The sequence below is a fragment of the Lingula anatina genome, chromosome 10 (genome assembly GCF_051362555.1).
Source record: "Lingula anatina isolate TDL-2025a chromosome 10, LinAna3.0, whole genome shotgun sequence".
Classification (NCBI taxonomy): domain Eukaryota; kingdom Metazoa; phylum Brachiopoda; class Lingulata; order Lingulida; family Lingulidae; genus Lingula; species Lingula anatina.
In genome coordinates, this window is record NC_141776.1 from 14,346,476 (window position 1) to 14,365,564 (window position 19,089).

General features: G+C 37.0%; 1 protein-coding gene and 1 long non-coding RNA gene across 2 annotated transcripts; one reads left to right on the forward strand and one right to left on the reverse strand.

The window, feature by feature from the left end:
• Positions 1-479: 479 nt before the first annotated feature.
• Positions 480-7,043, forward strand: LOC106163358 (monocarboxylate transporter 13-like). The gene is made up of 7 exons (XM_013540914.2): positions 480-952; positions 3,609-3,920; positions 4,269-4,446; positions 4,710-4,827; positions 5,641-5,866; positions 6,175-6,318; positions 6,867-7,043. Exons 1-7 carry the CDS (start codon positions 802-804, stop codon positions 7,025-7,027), a joined length of 1,290 nt encoding a protein of 429 aa, XP_013396368.2. The 5' UTR covers positions 480-801; the 3' UTR covers positions 7,028-7,043.
• LOC147759651 (uncharacterized) lies at positions 5,621-18,171 on the reverse strand. The gene is made up of 3 exons (XR_015331470.1): positions 17,100-18,171; positions 16,654-16,867; positions 5,621-5,754 (listed from the first exon to the last, which is right to left on the reverse strand). It is a non-coding gene; the product is annotated as an uncharacterized LOC147759651 (long non-coding RNA).
• Between the last annotated feature and the right edge of the window lie 918 nt (positions 18,172-19,089).

The following is a 19,089-nucleotide window of genomic DNA, read 5'->3' on the forward strand; positions in this document are numbered from 1 at the left end:
AGTCAGAAAATTGTATCTGCTTTTATTCAAAACTGAACTTTGCATGTATCGAATTTATTTTGCGTTGATCAAAGTTCGGTTTCGATAAAAAAAACAAGCCCTATAGAGGCGTATCTTACAATGTTCCTACCCCTAACTTTTTAACAGAAATGCCTTTTTAGGGCCGGGGAAATAAAATTAGCTTGGTTGGAGACATCAAGCGGATGTGAACGGGAACGTAAAGCTTAATCTCATGGTGAATGAACCTAGATAGAAAACTCTTGGTGAATGGAGGTAAACCTACACAGGGTCCACGCAGAAAAAGCAGTCCATATATAGGCATGTAGCCATTCACGGGTCTCACAGTGCAACACAGTCACGTGGTCTTAAAAAAGACTGGGCTATTACTGTGCCAGAATCCTACAAAATAGGCTGGTCAGTTTGCCACTCCCGTTGGCGCAGAAGTCGTATCCTATATAGGGATATCTTGCACAACGAAGTACTAGAAATATCTTTGATCCGGTTTCTTCACTTGATATCGACAAGATGTTGTAGACCTCAGCCTCAAATTTATTCCAACTTTAACTTCCAAAAACTTGCATAAAACACGACTATACCATGTGCACGCACTCGTTCAGCTTCTCTGTCTCGAGTCACGCGGAGGATTAGACCAATTATGAGGGTCAGGTTTTCAAAGGACGCCGCTGTGAATAGAATGCTGCAATCTGATTGGACGAGAGAGATAAATGACGTCCCGTTTTTACTCATACTCTACAACTTCTCTACAACTTGATTACGACGACAGTCTGACACCAGAGAGCGATGGTATCTTCTCTGTACAGAGGCTGGGTTGTGCTTGGGATATCCGTTGTGATATTATTACTCATGGCGGGCGTCGAGACATCTTGGGGGACAACAATCTTGTGCTTTCAGCAGGATGAAAATTTCCCGGAGTCATCTCTTGCAGAGCTAGGTAAGACTGTTTCATATACAAATAAAGGCTGCCTTTCATAGGTCTTCAAAAGCGAGGTATGCGCCCCCCAAGATAACTTTATTTCGAGGTAAGCTTTTCGTAAGCATGAAGTGAAGACTCATCCGAGGACCCTTTGTGTTATTGGACGTATGACAGTTTATCGAACACTGAACTGACGGATCTAAAATTGGGCTAAGGGATGGGGATAAAATATGTAAACTATGAAAATAGATGGAAGAGGGCAATTTCACAGTTATATATAAGGTACAACGATCGGAAAGTGTTTGTGTAACAAACAAGTGTAACAGAACTTGCGGAATTCTTTTGTTGTTGTTGTTGTTGATCTGCATATTCAAATTTATTCAGATTAGAACAGCAAACTTCCTATGTGGTGTTTCACCGCGGGTACTTTTTGAGAAAAATATTTTCGATACCAAAATTTTTTGTTTTTTAATTTGTCTCGTCATGCAGCCACATCATTCTGCAGAAACCGGGTCAATGGGTGCTCAAAGACCTTACTGGGTCGCCCCATGTGTAGCAGCTTTAAAGGCTTACAGTGAGTTCACAAATTATTCGTGTAACTCGATCATGTAAAAGTAAAATGTACAAAAATGTTATAAAAGCTGTCACATATCCTGTATACATTGTATTTGTCTCCTGGTGTATGCTTCACTTAAGTACTAGAGTTGTTATGGGTGTTATATGAACTGTTGACTTCAGTTGAATGCATCACTTCAAAACACCCCTATACGTCTATCAGTTTGAAAATCATATCGAGTCTGTAATGTTGTCCTGTAACAAAGCTATGTTTTATAATGCTCACAGACAGCTGGCCTTTGATTACAATCTAAAATCGTCAGGCTACTAGAGAAGAACAAAAATGAACACTTAGGGATATGGTGGTTTTAACACATGTAAACGTGGTGTCAAAAATACTTCAAGTACATGTAGTACTCAGGAAAAGAAACGTTGGTTCTGCAATGAAACCCCATACCACACTATAAACACTCAGAAAATTAAATCAAAAGGAAATTAAAGACAAATTGGAGACAGCAACCGGTATGTATATTACATGCCATATATGTGTTGGCTGTAAAACTTAACAAAAGAAAGTTTAATATCAGGGAAATGAACAAACCTAGATAGGAAACTGATACCAGGGCCCAGCAAAAAACCATCGTGGGCGTATCCTACAATGTTCCTAACCCTAACTTTTTAACAGAAATGCCTTTTTAGGGCCGGGGAAATAGAATTAGCTTGGTTGGAGACATCAAGCGAATGTGAACAGGAACAAAAAGCTTATATAATCTCATGGTGAATGAACCTAGATAGAAAACTCTTGGTGAATGGAGGTAAACCTACACCAGGGTCCACGCAGAAAAAGCACTCCATATAGGCATGTAGCCATTTGCCTGCACGGGTCTCACAGTGCAACAAAGTCCCGTGGTCTTAAAAAAAGACTGGGGTATTACTGTGCCAGAATCCTACAAAATAGGCCGGTCAGTTTGCCACTCCCGTTGGAGCAGTAGTCGTATCCTACAATGTTCTTTCCTGTAATTTTTTTCTTTTTTTTCTTTTTACAGAAATGGCTTCTTTAGGGCTAGGGAAGTAAAATTAGCTTGGTTGTTACTTCTGAAATATTGAACCTTTTTTTGCAATATGATCGACAATTTGTGGGGGGAAATGCAAAAACAGTCAAAAGTTGACAGATATTCCTTATTTGTAACTATAGCGAATGCATTTTCTGTTGGAGAAACACAGTACGATAACTCACGTCACCCTAGCATGTTACTATTATTAAAAAATTAAAATGGCCGCCAAAACAACCATTGAAGGGTATAAGTCGTAAAAGCAGTATATTTCTGGTATTATTTTTTCTGATTAAAACCATCTCTGCCTTTCATTTTTCTGTTCATTGTGACTTTTCGTTAACCATGATCCTTAACGATCATTATCAGCTTAATTGAGGTTCCTCTTATGCTTGGTAATCTTTGTAATTTTACTTCTCTAGTCACAAGGATTGCATTTCTGTAAAGAAGGGCTTAAATTATAAGAAAAACCTCTGTAGGGTTAGCGTTCTAGCAAAAAAAAATATAAGCAAGCGACTGAAAGACAACAAGGAGCATGCAAAGACACCAAACGGTTGAGGAAAACCTTTAGGTAGGACTGCAGGTTGGAGGTTAAATTAAAGGTCTTAGCTTTTTTAATCTTGTTGCACTCATTTAATGTATCTTCAAAAGTCTAACTATGCTTGAAACACAGGTCCAAGTTCATCTTGTGACGTTATATTGGGATTTTTGGGGTAAAAACATCATTTTTTGGTTTTCTGATTTTCTCAGGCGCCTGGATAGCTATAAACATGCTTTTAATGGTATTATAACATTTGAACAAAGTACTACAAAAGGGGTTCGGGGATTTTTCTTTAAAGATTTAGTATTGATTTTATCTAAAATAACGTGATTTTTAGCCCTATTTGAGTACAGTCCCACCTTAAGTACATGTAACACGATTTTATGTTTACTGATATTTTTCTGACCTATTCATTTGGAGGGGAGCTATATAACGCTGTTCGTTTGTTTGTCTGTTTGTTTGTTTGTTTGTTTGTTTGCTTGTGTGTTTGCTTGCTTGCTTGCTTGCTTGTTTGTTTGTTTTACAGGCACCCCATTGACAGTGTACTATGTGTTCCTACTATCCCTTAGCAGCTTGATATATTTGGCATTGGCAGAGTTTGGTCACCTTGACCTTCGGCAAGTTGTAGCTATTGGACTTACCTTGATGGTGCTGGGGCTGTTGCTGACGTCACTTTTAAATGGAGCCCTGACTGTGGCCATATCTTTTGGCATTATATATGGGACTGGCTGCGGGTTGGTTCTCGTTTGTACGTATTCAGTGATAGCTCTCTGGTTTCCATGGTCACACAAGTACCACGTGTTAACAACCAGTTCGTTGAGCAACATGATGCCTGTTGGTAAGTATATGCAACCCATTGAATATAATGGTCATAACAATTATGAATAAAGGAGAAAAAGAAAATTTAATACGATTTATATTTCCATAAAATATCAATCCGTTTATAACAAAAGTATCTAAAATTACATTAAAAAGTGCAATAGAATTATTCTGAATAACCATTAAATTACTACGTAGAGATAAGCTTATGAAACTCAATTTAGTAATTCTGGGTGAAAACTAAATCAATTGAATCTGAACATTTTAACAAACCTTTAAATCGACCCATCACACTCCTTGTACTTTGACGATTCCTAGGTCTGTCACATGTCAACCAAAAATAACAGCATTATTATTTTAATTTCAGGCTCGGTAATTGTGAACAACGTTAGTGCCCTGATGTGCTCAAATCCGGCACTGGGTTGGCGTTGGGCGTTCCGAATTTATGCAGTTATCATTTCTTCTTTGGGTATTCTTCTACTACTGGTATACGGACACCCGCCAAAGTCATCAAATGAACAACGTTGCTGTCCATTAGACGAAAGGTTAATACACACGCGCGCGCGTGCGTGAAAACAGCCATAATGCAACATTTTCTGCTATAGTATTTTATGTCTTTATCTTACATCTCATTTTTGAATTAAGGTCAATGTGCCTTTTATTTGGACATGACAGTTCCCTAAATAAAAATAGCAGACTCATTGATATTATGACTAAATCCAACAGTATTTGCTAGAGCAATTTTATACAAGATCACTAGTCAAGGTAGTTAAAGCAAAGAAATAATATCGAACTCCATGTCTTTCAGGTCAGACTTCCTGCAAAAACCACCTTGGACTATAGGTTCCAAAATTACCATTTATGGACTATGGGCCATGGCAATATGTTGTAAGGGGTTCGCTTTCTTTTTGCCTTTTGTTATACTAGTAAGTATGAAAGTAACGATAAATACACATGCTGACTTTGTGACAGGTTGAATTGGTATATGTGCCCGTTTTGAAATTTTGTGAACACAGCCTGGTCAATAATAACGACATACAGAGACAGACAGCGAACATTTGTGATAACTTTTAGATGGTCATTATACTGATTATTCTTCGACACTTGTAGAACTGCAGACAAGTGGAAGGGAAATAAAAAACATCATATCATACATAAGTGATCAGTTTTTTTTTTCAGTTCTTCGGTTCAGTGGAAATGACACTAGTAATAAAAATAAGAACAAAATCAATAAGTATGTAAAAATTACCATTTATGGACTATGGGCCATGGCAATATGTTGTAAGGGATTCGCTTTCTTTTTACCTTTTGTTATACTAGTAAGTATTAAAGTAACGATAAAATTACATGCTGACTTTGTGACAGGTACAATTGGTATATGTGCCCATTTTGAAAATTTGTGAACACAGCCTGCATGGTCAATAATAACGACATACAGAGACAGACAGCGAACATTTAAGATACCATTAAGATGGTCATTATACTGATTCTTCTTCGAAACTTGTAGAACTGCAGACAAGTAGAAGGAAAATAAAAAAACATCATATCAGATATAAGTGATCAGTTTGTTTTTTAGTTCGGAGAAAACGACACTAGTAATAACAATAAAAACAAAATCAAAAAGTATGTAAAATAATAACAATTGCATGAATTCGTATTATGCATAAGCAGATATGAATAAATATTAGAATAGAATTAACACAGTAAATTAAATAATTTGTCAATTTTCTCTTTTTCAGCCAAAACACGTGACCGACCTCGGATATAAGGAGAACGAAGCAGAATATGTGATGACTGTTCTAGGAATCACGGGCCTGATAGGACAGATGTTTTCCTCTTTTGTAGGAGACTATCTGAAAGGAAAGTTAATGGTGGTGAATGTGGTTGCAGCAGCTTTGCTCGCAGTTAATAATATCATCGCCGCATATTCGACATCTTTGACTGGTGCGTTTATATATAGTGCCAGTAAGTGTTCTTTACTTACCTGACTCTTACAATGATAAACTTTTTGTTCCACCATTTTGATGTTATTTACTAATTTTCTTTTCTTATGTTAGCTATGATATTTTAAGGACGTCTTACAGAGAGAAATATGAAAAACGTGATCATGCAAATTATTAGTAGATTTTCAAGTTGCAGAGGAAAGGAAAAATAACGTTAATGTTAATGTATATTTTCCTATGTAATGATTATCAAAATCTCCTTAAATTGATGATTCCCAAAAAAACAAGCAATATTTTATCATTTAACCAAATTGTGATACAATATTTCAGTCACTGGTCTGGCTTTTGGTCCATATAATGCCGGGTACTTTGCTGTCTTCAATGAGGTCATGGACGGCGAGAACGTTGACACGTTATTTATGACAACGCGTTTAAGTAAAGGCGTTGGAGCTACTACGGGTCCTTATTTGGCAGGTAGATATAAGACTTCTTTCAAAACATATTTATTTGTCCTAAATCCTCTTGGTAAGCACTCCTCCCGTCTTTCTGTAACTCCTTTTTTTAATAATGCCTCAAAAAAAGTTTTGTATACGAACCACACATGAAGAAAATACTTCCATTTGTACAAGGTATACATTAATTTATATGTTTATTTAAAATGTTATTAAGAAACAATGTGGAAGAAATCATGTATATATTGCAGCCTACGGTCTTGTATGGAGAAAGAGAGAGAGTTTAGAACAGCGGACTAGCAGATCCGCGGATCAAATATGGCCCACTTGCATGCGTGTTGCGTACTCCCCATGGAGAATCTAATCATTGTCTAATCGGGAATTGCGTGGCAAGTTTTTTAGTGGGTCGTCATATTTGATTGGCGGATCTGTAAGCCCGCTGTTCTGAACGCACTTATGGAGAAAGATAGAGAGAAGTTTAGCAAATTATCCATCATAGCTCCATCATTGCTCATTTGTGCTGTTTGAGACGGTATGTAGATATCTATATCCATTCTTTTACTTCTTCAGGCTATATCCGTGACGTCACAAGGAGTTACTACGCAGTGTTTCTATCTATTGCCTCATGCTTCGGTGTGTTTGTCCTAACAACGGGTGTAATTATATTTATCAACAAGTGGAGGAACTTGAAAAGTATAGAACTGATGAAGAATAGCATTTTGTATGAGTAAATACTACAAAACCAGATTTCTCGTGTTGTTTCTTAGCTTTGAGCAGTCAAAATTTGTCCGAAATTTCATTTTAAGAAATCATTCACTGAGAATAAAATCGAGTCCAAGTGGCTCCAAACTTGGAGTCCAGCAGTGGTGCCTAAAATAACTCCCAACTGGAATCAAGTTGACTCCAATGGAGTACTGCCATCCCAGATCCCACAGGAGGGTCACAACTGACCCCATTCACACATCCCTTCATCCCTTGATTTATCTCTACAAAAGAGTCAGCATGACCCCATATTAAGGCATTTTGACTCCTTGGCACATCATGAACAAAACAAGTACAATAGTGCGATAGGGAGAGACAGCAAGTATCGGCCATTTCAGACTGCTGAGTGTCCGGACGGACTCGAACACACGTTCTCCCGCTCCAAAGGTGGACACTCTAACCACTAGACCATACAGCCACCTGTGATGTGGAAAGAGCAATAACAAACAGTTTGTAAATCTGGTAAAAAACAGCATGACATATATATATATATATACTTATGAGTGAGCACACCTCTCCACGGACATGCATTAGTGGCCCAAACCTACAAGTTGGAAACAAAACCTGCTGACATGTATGCCAACATATCACATAAAGGGTGTGGCAACTAAAGCCCGGGCCAGTAATAAGTGCACGAGTTCTGCATGCAGATACACACAGAAATTTGAGAAACTGATTTTTTTTTTTTCATTTTTACCCCAAATTCGCAATCATTACGTCAAGATGGCAAGTGTCAATTTTCATTAGTGTTATAGTCCCAGAACACTAAACATTTCTGTTATCCAAAAGAATGTATGGAAGGCAGTAAATAAGGAGTTTTTGGCAAACGCTTAAAGATAATAAACGACAAAAAAATGCAAACGCCCAGGGAATGTACCGGATGATTAAGCTGATAAACAATATTCCTAAGAAAAAATAGCGGACTTCCATTCCTGTTACACCTGCAATGTACTAGGGTTGATTGATAAGTAGTGAGCCTCGTGTGGAAGGTATTAAGCAGCGATATCCCTTTTCAGCCCTTCTATTCCCTGACTATTTAAAGGTGTGTAGCCGAAGTTTGGTGTCATTTGGTTAGTTTATGTCGACGAGGCAGCGGAAAGCTCAGGAAAGGTGTACGAGGGTTGATTGATAAGTAGTGAGCCTCATATAGAAGGGGTACACATTTTACAAGTATTTTTCTTTATTTTTCAACATAGTCTCCTTGAGTATATATACACTTTTGCCAGCGAATTTTGAGAGCCTCTATGCCACTTTTATAGAAGCCCTTCTCTTGGCCGTTCAGAAACCCCTCCACTCCACGTATGACGTCGTCATCTGACACAAAGTGAGCACCTGAAATGGCCTTTTTCAATTTGGGAAATATATAATAGTCAGAGGGAGCAAGATCAGGCGAATAAGGTGGATGTTCTATCAGTTCAAAGCCACACTCGTTGATTGCAGCCATGGCAATGACAGACTTGTGAGCAGGGGCATTGTCCTGGAGGAACAGTACACCTTTCCTGAGCTTTCCGCAGATCCTAATTATATATTACTTTTTTGCACTATTCTGTACAAATTAAGACATGAAATGTATCGTTTCAATCAATTTTAGTTGCATCAACATTATAGTGTTAAGGTTTTAGTGACGAATTTTTGTTCCAATGTCGTCCCCGATGTCGAATTTTTTCTTGCCTTCCTTGCCGTTAATCTTGGCATATATACTGCCATTAAAATACCACGTACTTTCACATTCCGGATGGTCATTCAGCTATTTAAGTAGATCCTTGTTTTCTTTTGTACCATCGTCTGCTAGCCTCAGGGCTCTGTCGGACCTTTTTAGCACACCCCTTTTGCGCATGATACGGGATTTTATCTCTGTGTTTTTTAACTTTAAGATGATCGGCCTGGGTTCCCCTGGTTTGCCGGGAATCCTGTGCACTGCCACAATATCATCGCCTTTCACCTCTTCCTGTATCTTCTCTTTTAATGTTTTAATTACTAGGGCAGAAGTTGTCTGATCGCCCGATTCAGACTCCGGGATGCCATATATTTTTACATTGTTTTTTCGGCTGTATTGTTCGTTATGGTTGGCTTTTATCATTGCCGACGAAGCTACCTTGGCTGCCTCTTTCATCGCTCTGTTCATTTTGTCGATGCGTTGATCATTTTCTCGTAATGTTTGTCTCCAGCTCTAGTCCGTCAATTTTGTCTTGTAGAACTCCTATTTTCCTTTTATTTTCCTCATTTTCTATTTTACTACTTTCTCTGATTTCGTCAATTTTTATTTCCAGGTTCTGTAACTTAGCATTCATTTCTTTGACTGTTTCGCCCACAACTGTTTTAATAATTTCACTAAGGTCCTCCTTCTTAACGGTTTGCTTTATTTCATATTCAATCTCCAAGGGATATTTATTCAGTGTCTATTAGCAGATTAGACGACAAGCTTTATAGTAGATCGCCAAATTTGACCCCTGCAAACGTTTGTCAAATTTTCGCAGGGGCAGTTAGTCCCCTCTTCTTAATGGGGCCAAAGCCCTGTTGCCCACGGGCACGTGTACGTCGCACAATTTTCCTGTCTAGTTCACCTGTGCCATGGGCTGAGCATGTAAACTAATCTAGGTGGATGACATAGGTACTTTCACTGTCTTTTGGATTTTTTCAACTGCATTTGGCAAACTGACAGGCATACTGCCCAACCAAGAACTATATAGCAGTTTTTATTCTTACTTAGTGAAAGCATATGAAGATTTTCCTGGATATTTCTGACCGATTTCTGGAAACCGTGTGAACCTCCTTGGACCCGACATTGGAGACCTGGACATATTGGAGATCAATGGTATTTTCTGGTCTGTACAGGGGTTGGGTCGTGCTTGGAATATCCATTCCATTATTCGTGCTCTCCACAGGGATTGAAACATCTTGGGGGGGCAGTATGCCGGCGGCGGCTCTTGCAGAGCTAGGTAAGAACTTCTTTCGTGTGTACCTAAAGACTGCCTTTCATACATATTTAAAAATAAGACATGCTTTTCTAAAGATAATATCACTACCAATCTCTTATACAACTCAAATGAAAAAAACATGCCAGGAAATAACCAATATTATTCTTTCGGTCAATCAAAAAAGTTTTAAACTACACCTTCTCTAAAATTTCTTCTTGTTAACTTGACCTATTTATACCTCCTTACATTTTGTGATGCAACGAAAAAAGAAACGAACGGAATAAAGTAACGGAATCATGTGGTATTTATTTTAAAAATACTATTTGAAATTATATTGTGGCATCTGGTCGGGTTAAGTTGCATTAATTTAATACATCTACTCGTTTCGTATGCATTTTCAACCTGATTAATACAGCAGCATTTTTGAAAGTAAGAAAGTAATCATCTTACAAAATTTAACTTTGTCATTTTCTTTATCATTGTTGAAGTTAATAAAGTTCATTTCGGTACAAAGAAATGCATGTAGTGAAGCTTTTAACTGTTTGTAATTTGAAACCTCAGTATAAAACGTTGCTCATCTAGATGAATCCAAATATTTTTAGTAAGAGCAATTACGCCTTCACATATTCAATATTTTCATAGCCGAAGCTGCGTGTTTGTAAATCTCTAAGCCGAATCATATTATACAGCAACCGAGTCAACTTGCATGTCCAAAGACCTTACTGGGTCGCCCCATGTATAGCAGGTTCTAATGAGCTCACAAGTTATTCATGTAACTTGATCATGTGGAATTATGTACAAAAAGTTTATGACAGGTGACACATCTTTCATACAATTTATGTCTCATTACCTACCTCATGATTACCCTCTACCAGACCGGCGGAAAATATGTGCACTTTTCGGTATCGCGACCCTGTGGTTTTTGGCCAGATGGAAGCAATAAAATCTGCACGCGAGCAGATGGCACTGCGCCCGCTATTTAGGGAGATGCTACAGGACATTCCTTAGTGAACTTCAATCTGAAATAACAAGCTATTCAGAAGGGGCTATTTTAATCTGTCACAACAGAGCAAATGATTAAATTCCCAGCAATTAAAGGTATAATAACTCTTTGTTTTGGCCAAAAAATGAATTTTCCTGGAGTACACAACAATTTTCCCATACTTACCCATGTTTAATGAATCCATTTTTACATTCAAAGTTAGTCCCTGTTTTTTTTTCTAAAAAGTTTGGTTTTTTGTTAAAATCTCTTAAGAGGTTATAACAGAGCATAGCCATCAATGGAGGTCACGTGATCTAAAGACAAGCTCAGATATCAGAATAATAGCTATAATAATAGCGTTTTTGTGGTAAAACAGAATAGATTATATTTCTATGAGTTATTCACAATGTTTTTATTGTGAAATATAGATCTCATACGAAGAGTTATTATCCCTTTAACTGTTTTGATTGGTATCAGAGGGACTTAGCAGTACATAGTAAAGTTTCAATTTAATTCCCGAGTAGTTATGCACACAATTAACAGACATGTAATCAACCTACAGATTTCAGCACAGGGCCACAGTAATAACATTGACCATATCCTGTAATTATAGCCAGAAACATTATCCGTGAATATCTAGTGAAAAATGAATATGTGGCCTGGTAGAGTGTACTATATAAAGTAGTTATGTGATGAATACTATATAAAATGTTGGCCCTAGTTGATTACAAAACGTTGAAATATGTTCATCGGTTCAAAATTTAGGTTAGGTATCAGATGTTCTTTTGTCACAAATTAATATTTTATAATGCCCACAGAAACGTTTCAATACCAATCCGCAATGTTTAAACCCCATTCCTATAGACACCATCGATATACGATGATCGATCCAACTTCACGGAGAATTTTGCTGAGTGCAATCAACTGAATGTCACGACTCCTCACGCCTCCTCTTGACATCTATACAGAAGAGCTGATGGTCATGTATACGAGTTCGTGGAAAACGAGAGGAGGCGTGTCATTCAGTTAAGCTGATTGCACTCAGCAAAAGTTCCCGCAATGTTTGATAGAGCTGCGTAGACCGATAGTATCTAAGAGAATGTTGGTCTATGCTAAGTTTCCAGTTGAAGACTGATAGTGGAACTGCTACTACTTAATTTCACCAGCACGTAATTTTGTAAGATATAGTATTGCAGGGAAAACCGCTGCCAGTTGTACAATCAGAATAGAAGCTATTGAACAAAGGATAAAAACTTGAGACAACTAGCAGGTTGAAAAGGATTTATGTCTTGACCAACGCTATATTAATTTCAATCACAAATCACCAAAATATGACTTTGAAGGTTTAAATCCCCAATATAGGCTCTGTTAGAATGTAATCACCTACTCTTGTGAGGCCTATTGTACAATTCTGCCGTGATTAGAGAAAATGAGCGGATGTCACTGGCCAAGACAAGAGCAACACCCATCTAAATTTATACATTTTCAGACATCAATGTATCGTCAACAAAAGAAAAGGCCACCAGGATCACTTTTGTATTTGATCTCCCTAATGTCCCTGTACAAACTCATACGGGTTTTACAGCCATATAACTTCTTCTAGTGAGTATATGACTTTTTTTAAAAATCTCCACGCTCAAACATGGTTTTGGGGGCTGGGGTGAAAAAAGTGGCTACAGAGTAGAATGTATGGTTACATTTTATGTTTGAATGTCTTGGGGAGAGGTATATTAATCAACAAAATACATCATATATGCATTTTGGTAATATATAACTACCCCGGTAGATAAGAGGGGTAAGCATACATAAGATTTACATGTCTGCTGACTGAAAATCCACTTCGAAAGCTGGAAATATCGAAATTGAGCATAAACCCCGGTTTTGAGGCTTAATATTTGGCAGAAGTTAAAAGGGTCCCCAGACATGTATTTTAGTCCAATAAGGTCAAATTATGTGAACCTTCACCTTGCCGCACTTGTCTGTTGATTAGGAAAACTTGTACCTAATACCAAGTTAATTTTCACCATGTAAATTAAAACAGATCAAACAACTCAAAGTTTTGACACTTTGCCAGTCAGCTCTGAACCGTGTAAATTGCACTCGTTAAAAAGCCACCCATCAGCAAGCACATCAGCAAAAGCAGAATGACAGCTGTATTTATACATGGGTTAAAATACTTTTGGCGGCCATCTTTAAAAAATTGTCACTGGGTATCACAAGGTGCTGGTGCTGGTTTTAAATACAACGATTCTAGCATCAGCTCTTAAAGCAACCTGGCCATGCCCATTGTATTCATAACTAGAAAAGCACTCCGAGAGCGCAGACCTCCGCCAAGGCAGCAATTTTTTTATTATTATTGATTTTTGATTAATTTTTGATCCGGATCACCACCAAAAAATAATCATCTGTTCCCTGGCCCACTTCTGACAGTTCCTGAAAATTTCATCAAAATCGGTCCATAATTTTTTAAGTTATGTTGATGACAGTCAGACAGAAAGACAGACAAACAAACAGGGGTGAAAACATAACCTCCTTGGCGGAGGTAAGAAAAAGGAACAATTGACCAAGTTCTTTGGCCATGAACAGAGACACTATTAAATTATCATTCCATTTCTCGAGAATATTCTTTACCAGTCTCTTATGAAAGGTTAATGCCCGTTATTTTGCTACCTTGATGCCATTATATAACAAACACACTCCAGTGATTTCAAATCCCTGTCGCCCACAGGCACTTGTAAGTTGCACAAATTTTCCTGTCTAGTTTACCTGTGCCATGGGCGGAGCATATGAGCGAATTTAGGTGGATGACATAGGTACTTTTACTGTCTTTTGGATTTTTCAACTGCATTTTGGCAACCTGACTGGCATACTGCCCAACCAAGAACTATATAGCAGTTTTTATTCTTACTTAGTAGAAGCATATTAGATTTTCCTGAATATTTCTAACCAATCTCTGGAAACCGTGTGAACCTCCTAGGACCCGACATTGGGAACCTGGACATATTGGAGAGCAATGGCAGTATCTGGTCTGTACAGGGGTTGGGTCGTGCTTGGAATATCCATTCCATTATTCGTGCTCTCTGCAGGAATTGAAACATCTTGGGGGACAATGATCTTGTGCTTTCAGCAGGATGAAGATTTTCCGGCGGCGTCTCTTGCCGAGCTAGGTAAGAACCTTCTTTTTTGTGTACCTAAAGACTGCCTTTCAGACACGTTCAAAAATGAGGCATATTTCTCTTAAGATTATATCACTACCAGTTTCTTATATAACTCAAATAAAACCAACATGCCAGAAAAAAACAATAGCGGGGATGTGAGCATCTCTCACATTTTATGGCCTTATTTTTTTCATTTGTGCCAACTTTTTGCTCCAATAGCTGTAGGGGTTTCACATATTTTTCTTAGTTAATCTTGGTTACTCTCATTAACCTAATATATCATTTTTTGTATTATGACGGTTATATAGTATGGGGAATTAGTGAAAATGACAATTTTTTAGTCATATGGACTTTATCTTATTTACTTTTGAGCAAAAACAGAGCTTCGTTGTTCTTGTAAACATTTGGCTACATAAATATTATTCTCTCGGTCAATCAAAAAATTAAAACCACAATTATTAAAATTAAGTTCTCCAATTTTTAAATTTTTTTATTGACATTCATAAGATACATATAGTAATATACATTTTCTCCTACACTCTCTCACAATCTCATTAACTCTCCTTCTTCTACATATAAATATATTCTGATGTATACTTTTTCACTTATATTATTTTTTATACGCAATTCGAATAATATTTTTGTCCTATGTCCTTTTTCTCCAAATTTCTTGTTGCAAACTTGACCTATTTATTCTTCCCTACATTTTGTAATGAAGCGAAAATCAAAAACGAATGGAAATAACGAAAACCTGTAATATTTTTAAAAAACAATATTTGAAATTATATGATGGCATCTGGTTGGGTTAATTAGCAATAATTTGATACATCATCTCGCTTCATACGTATTTCAAGGTAATTAATACAGCAGTATTTTTGGAAGTAAACATCTTACAAAATATAACTTCTTCATTTTCTTTATCATTGTTGAAGTTAATAAAGTTCATTTCTGTACGAAATAATACTGAAGCTGTTAACTGTTTATAATTTTGAAAACTCGGTGTAAAATGTCGCTCATCTTCAACCTGGCCTCTCTACACAATTATTTTTAACACATCTCAAGCCACCTGTTTCTAAAATTCTCTATCAGATCTCATATTACAGAAACCGGTTTTACCTAAAAGTACAGAGACCTAACTGGGATGCCCCTGTGTAGCACAGGCTTGGACTTTAACTTGCACTTGTACTTGAACTTTTGATTTGCAATAGATAAATCCAAATATTATTTTAGTAAGATCAATCACGCCAATACATGTTCAATTTTTCAAAACCCAAGCTCTGTGTTTGTAAGTCTCTCAGTCAAATCATATTATACAGAAACCGATACATTCGTGGGTTTTGTGGTTAATATGGACATCAGTGCTAAAAGATCCGCAGGTACTGTACTGTACGTAAACGCCTAATCCGTTTATAAGGCCTGCATGGCCCCATGTGTAGCAGGTTAATGCTTACAATGAGTTCATAAATTATTCGTGTAACTTGATCATGTGGAATTATGTACAAAAAGTTTATGACAGCTGACGCATTATATATACAATTTATTTCTCGTTACCTACGATATAATGTAGTTTTGTTGTGAATTTTAGGTGACATGCTGACCCCAGTTGCTTATAAAATGTTGAAATACGTTCATCAGTTCAAATTTTAACTAAGGTCTCAGATGCTCTTTTGCCACAAACTAATATTTTACATTGCTCACAGACACGTTTCAATATCAGCCTGAATTTTTCTGATCCCATTCCCACAGACAACATCGGTATAGGTAGATCGATCCAACTTTGCGGGGAATCTCGCTGAGTGCAGTCAACTATATGGCACTACTCCCAAGCCTTCCTCTATACAGAAGAGCTGGTGATAATACGAATTCGTTAAAACAAGAGGAGGCAAGTTATACAGTTAAGCTGGTTGCACTCAGCAAAAGTCCCCACAGTGTTGAATCGAGCTATGTAGACCGATAGTGTCTATGAGAATGGTGCCCTATGTTAAGTTGCCGGTTGAAGACTGTTAGTGAAACGGCTACTACTTTATTTCACCAGCACGTACTTCTCGTCTAGACTGGGTATACTATAAAAACACTTGTACGATGCATGGGATTCAATATTACAGTATTTATATAAAAACTTGCCCATGTAGAGAAGATGTAGTCCAAACAATTAAACTGGTCATCAGATATCTGCTATCACGACAAAACCACTCAGTGGAGTGGAACAGTGAAAGAAACCATCAGAGAGAAAGCGACTGTAAAACAAGTGGACCAAGGAGACCAAAGTGATTTGGAAAACTTAAAGTACATGTATCATCAGTAAAGACAAAGGCAGATAATATCAAATAATACTTTTTTATCTGTGCAAATTTCAATGATGATAAGTAAATAAACCGTTTGTTTGTTTGTTTGTTTGTTTGTTTGTTTGTTTGTATTACAGGTGCCCCATTGACGGTTTACTATGTGTTTCTTCTGTCCCTGGGTAACCTGATATACCTTGCATTATCGAAGTTTGGTCACCTTGACCTTCGCCATATTGTAGCTGTTGGTCTTACCTTGATGGTGCTGGGTTTATGTCTGACGTCGTTTGCAAACGGAGCCCAGTCTGTGACCATATCGTTTGGAATTATTACTGGAATGGGCAGTGGATTGGTGGTTCTTTGTACGTATTTAGTGATACCACTCTGGTTTCCATGGTCACACAGGTTTCACGTGTTAACAACCAGCGCGTTGGGAACCTTACAACCCACTGGTAAGTGTACAAAATGTCTAAATATAAAGACCAAACGATGTTAATAATAATAGTAATAACAAAGACAGAGAAGAAAGTCGAATTTCATATGAAAACCAGTTTTAAAAAGTGCCAGTATCTAAATAAACTGACATGAAAAAATACAAATGAAATTACTTTCAAATATCCATTAAAACAACACTACTAGTTTAAAAAGTGAAAGAAAGTCCCCTCTTGGGAAATTGAAAATATTGACATTTTTTTCAATACCTTTTAATTTTCTTTTTGTCTGTCTTTGACATTTCAAACTCCTGCGGTTTTGATGATTCCTAGATCTGCCATTCCAAGCAAAAATACACCATTATAATCTTGATTTCAGGCTCAGCAATTTTGAACAACGTAAGTGCCCAACTGTGCTCAAATCCGTCACTGGGTTGGCGTTGGGCGTTCCGAATTTATGCAGTTATTCTATCCTCTTTGGGGCTTCTTCTACTTCTGGTGTACGGAAACCCGCCAATGGCGTCAAATGCACAGCGAGACTGGCCACCAGACTTAGAGTAAATATATATACCCGGTTTTTATACTGTATAACAATTAGTAAGAAGTATATGTTCTACCTCAGGAGGCAATTACAGGCTCTTATTTCAGTCAAATTCTCTCTCAAACGATAATTATTTTAATTATATATATTCTGATAAAAACAAAAAAAGTAAAGAGATCGAATTATTATAAGGGGATTCCGTTAAATTTTGGTTTTCAAAACTTTGCATACTTAAGTCAAAACATTCACCATAAATTCAAAATAGTTTATATGCTGCATTCTATCTATCCAAGATGTATCCTTTCTGAGTTTTTCTTTAAAAACTGCGTCAACATATTTGATACACCACATTTCATAGTTAATTCAGTGAGAAACAAAATTCTAAACATAAAGGTATTTCTTGTTTTAGTGCAGATTTCCTGCAAAAAGTGCCTTGGACAAGACAATCTACAATTGCTATATTTGGAATATGGGCCTCGGCAATCATTTGCAAGGGATTCGCTTTCTATTTACCTTTCATTATATTAGTAAGTATTATGATTATGACAGGTATGTGTTGCCTATGTAATTACTGGCAAGATTTTTTAAGAATCCGCTCATTGCAAGGTTGAATTACTATATGTGTATATTCTGATATTTTGCGCTAGGGTAAGTAATCTTGGAAGTGAGTGCCGTGAGTATTGTAGCATCTTTATTGCTATAGAGCTCGTCATTAAATTGTTGTCTTTAGTCAAAACGCAGTGAACTTCAAACATTGGACGGTAGATCAACGGCCATTACTAATCAGTGTATTCATCTAGTTCAACTGAAATTCACATAAGCATTATTATTATTATTATTATTATTATTATTTTAGAATAAAGTAATCAAAAAGTTTAAGTGCATAAAAGAAATGAATGAATGTGAATGAATGAATGAATTTTAAGAAATTAATAAACAGATATCAATAAATGGTGAAGTGTGATATACTAACCAAATACAGACTTGACATTTAATATGGAATATTTTTTCCAAGTAATTTTTTATCAGTTTTTTTCCTATTTTGCTGACTGATAAATGAAAATAAGGATTAAAATCTTGTTTTAATAACTTTAAATTATCTCTTTGATGTCATTGTGATATCAATTCATTAATGGAATTTGCCAGAGAAGCAAACAAAAACACATTGCCTATTCTATGCCATACGACTTCCATTAAAAGAGATATTTTGGATCTCCATATTTTCCAAATTATCGTCTGTAAAAGAGTTATACGCTCCACAAAAGACCCTCATGTCAGTTGCTATAGTCACAGTAATGGTCGCTGTTACGCCTGGCCTCTTCTGGCTGTTGCCAGCGCTCTCAAGCGGCAAGGCATTGCTTGGGGTAGGTTTTTAGAGTTCAATCTGGAATAATATTCCAGGCATCGGTCTAAAAGTGTCCAATCTGGTCCAGTTTTGTTGTAGGACATGTAGGCAGTTGATTCGTCGAGTAATGGCCTACCGAAATATTGTCTATGTGGTTCAAATGTGGCGATTTTGATGACCAGGGTAACTGCTCATTCCCTTGGTTCTGTAAGTTATCTGCTATTAAAAGTGCTCTGTGTGAACCTGCAACCTCACCGTGCAACCTAAAATTGTTCCTAAGGTGCCCCCTATCAAATGATAGTCAAGTGGTTCCGAGATTATTCCTTAATTTGATCTGGTTCAGGTTTTCGTCGATGACTACCATTGGTGTTTTG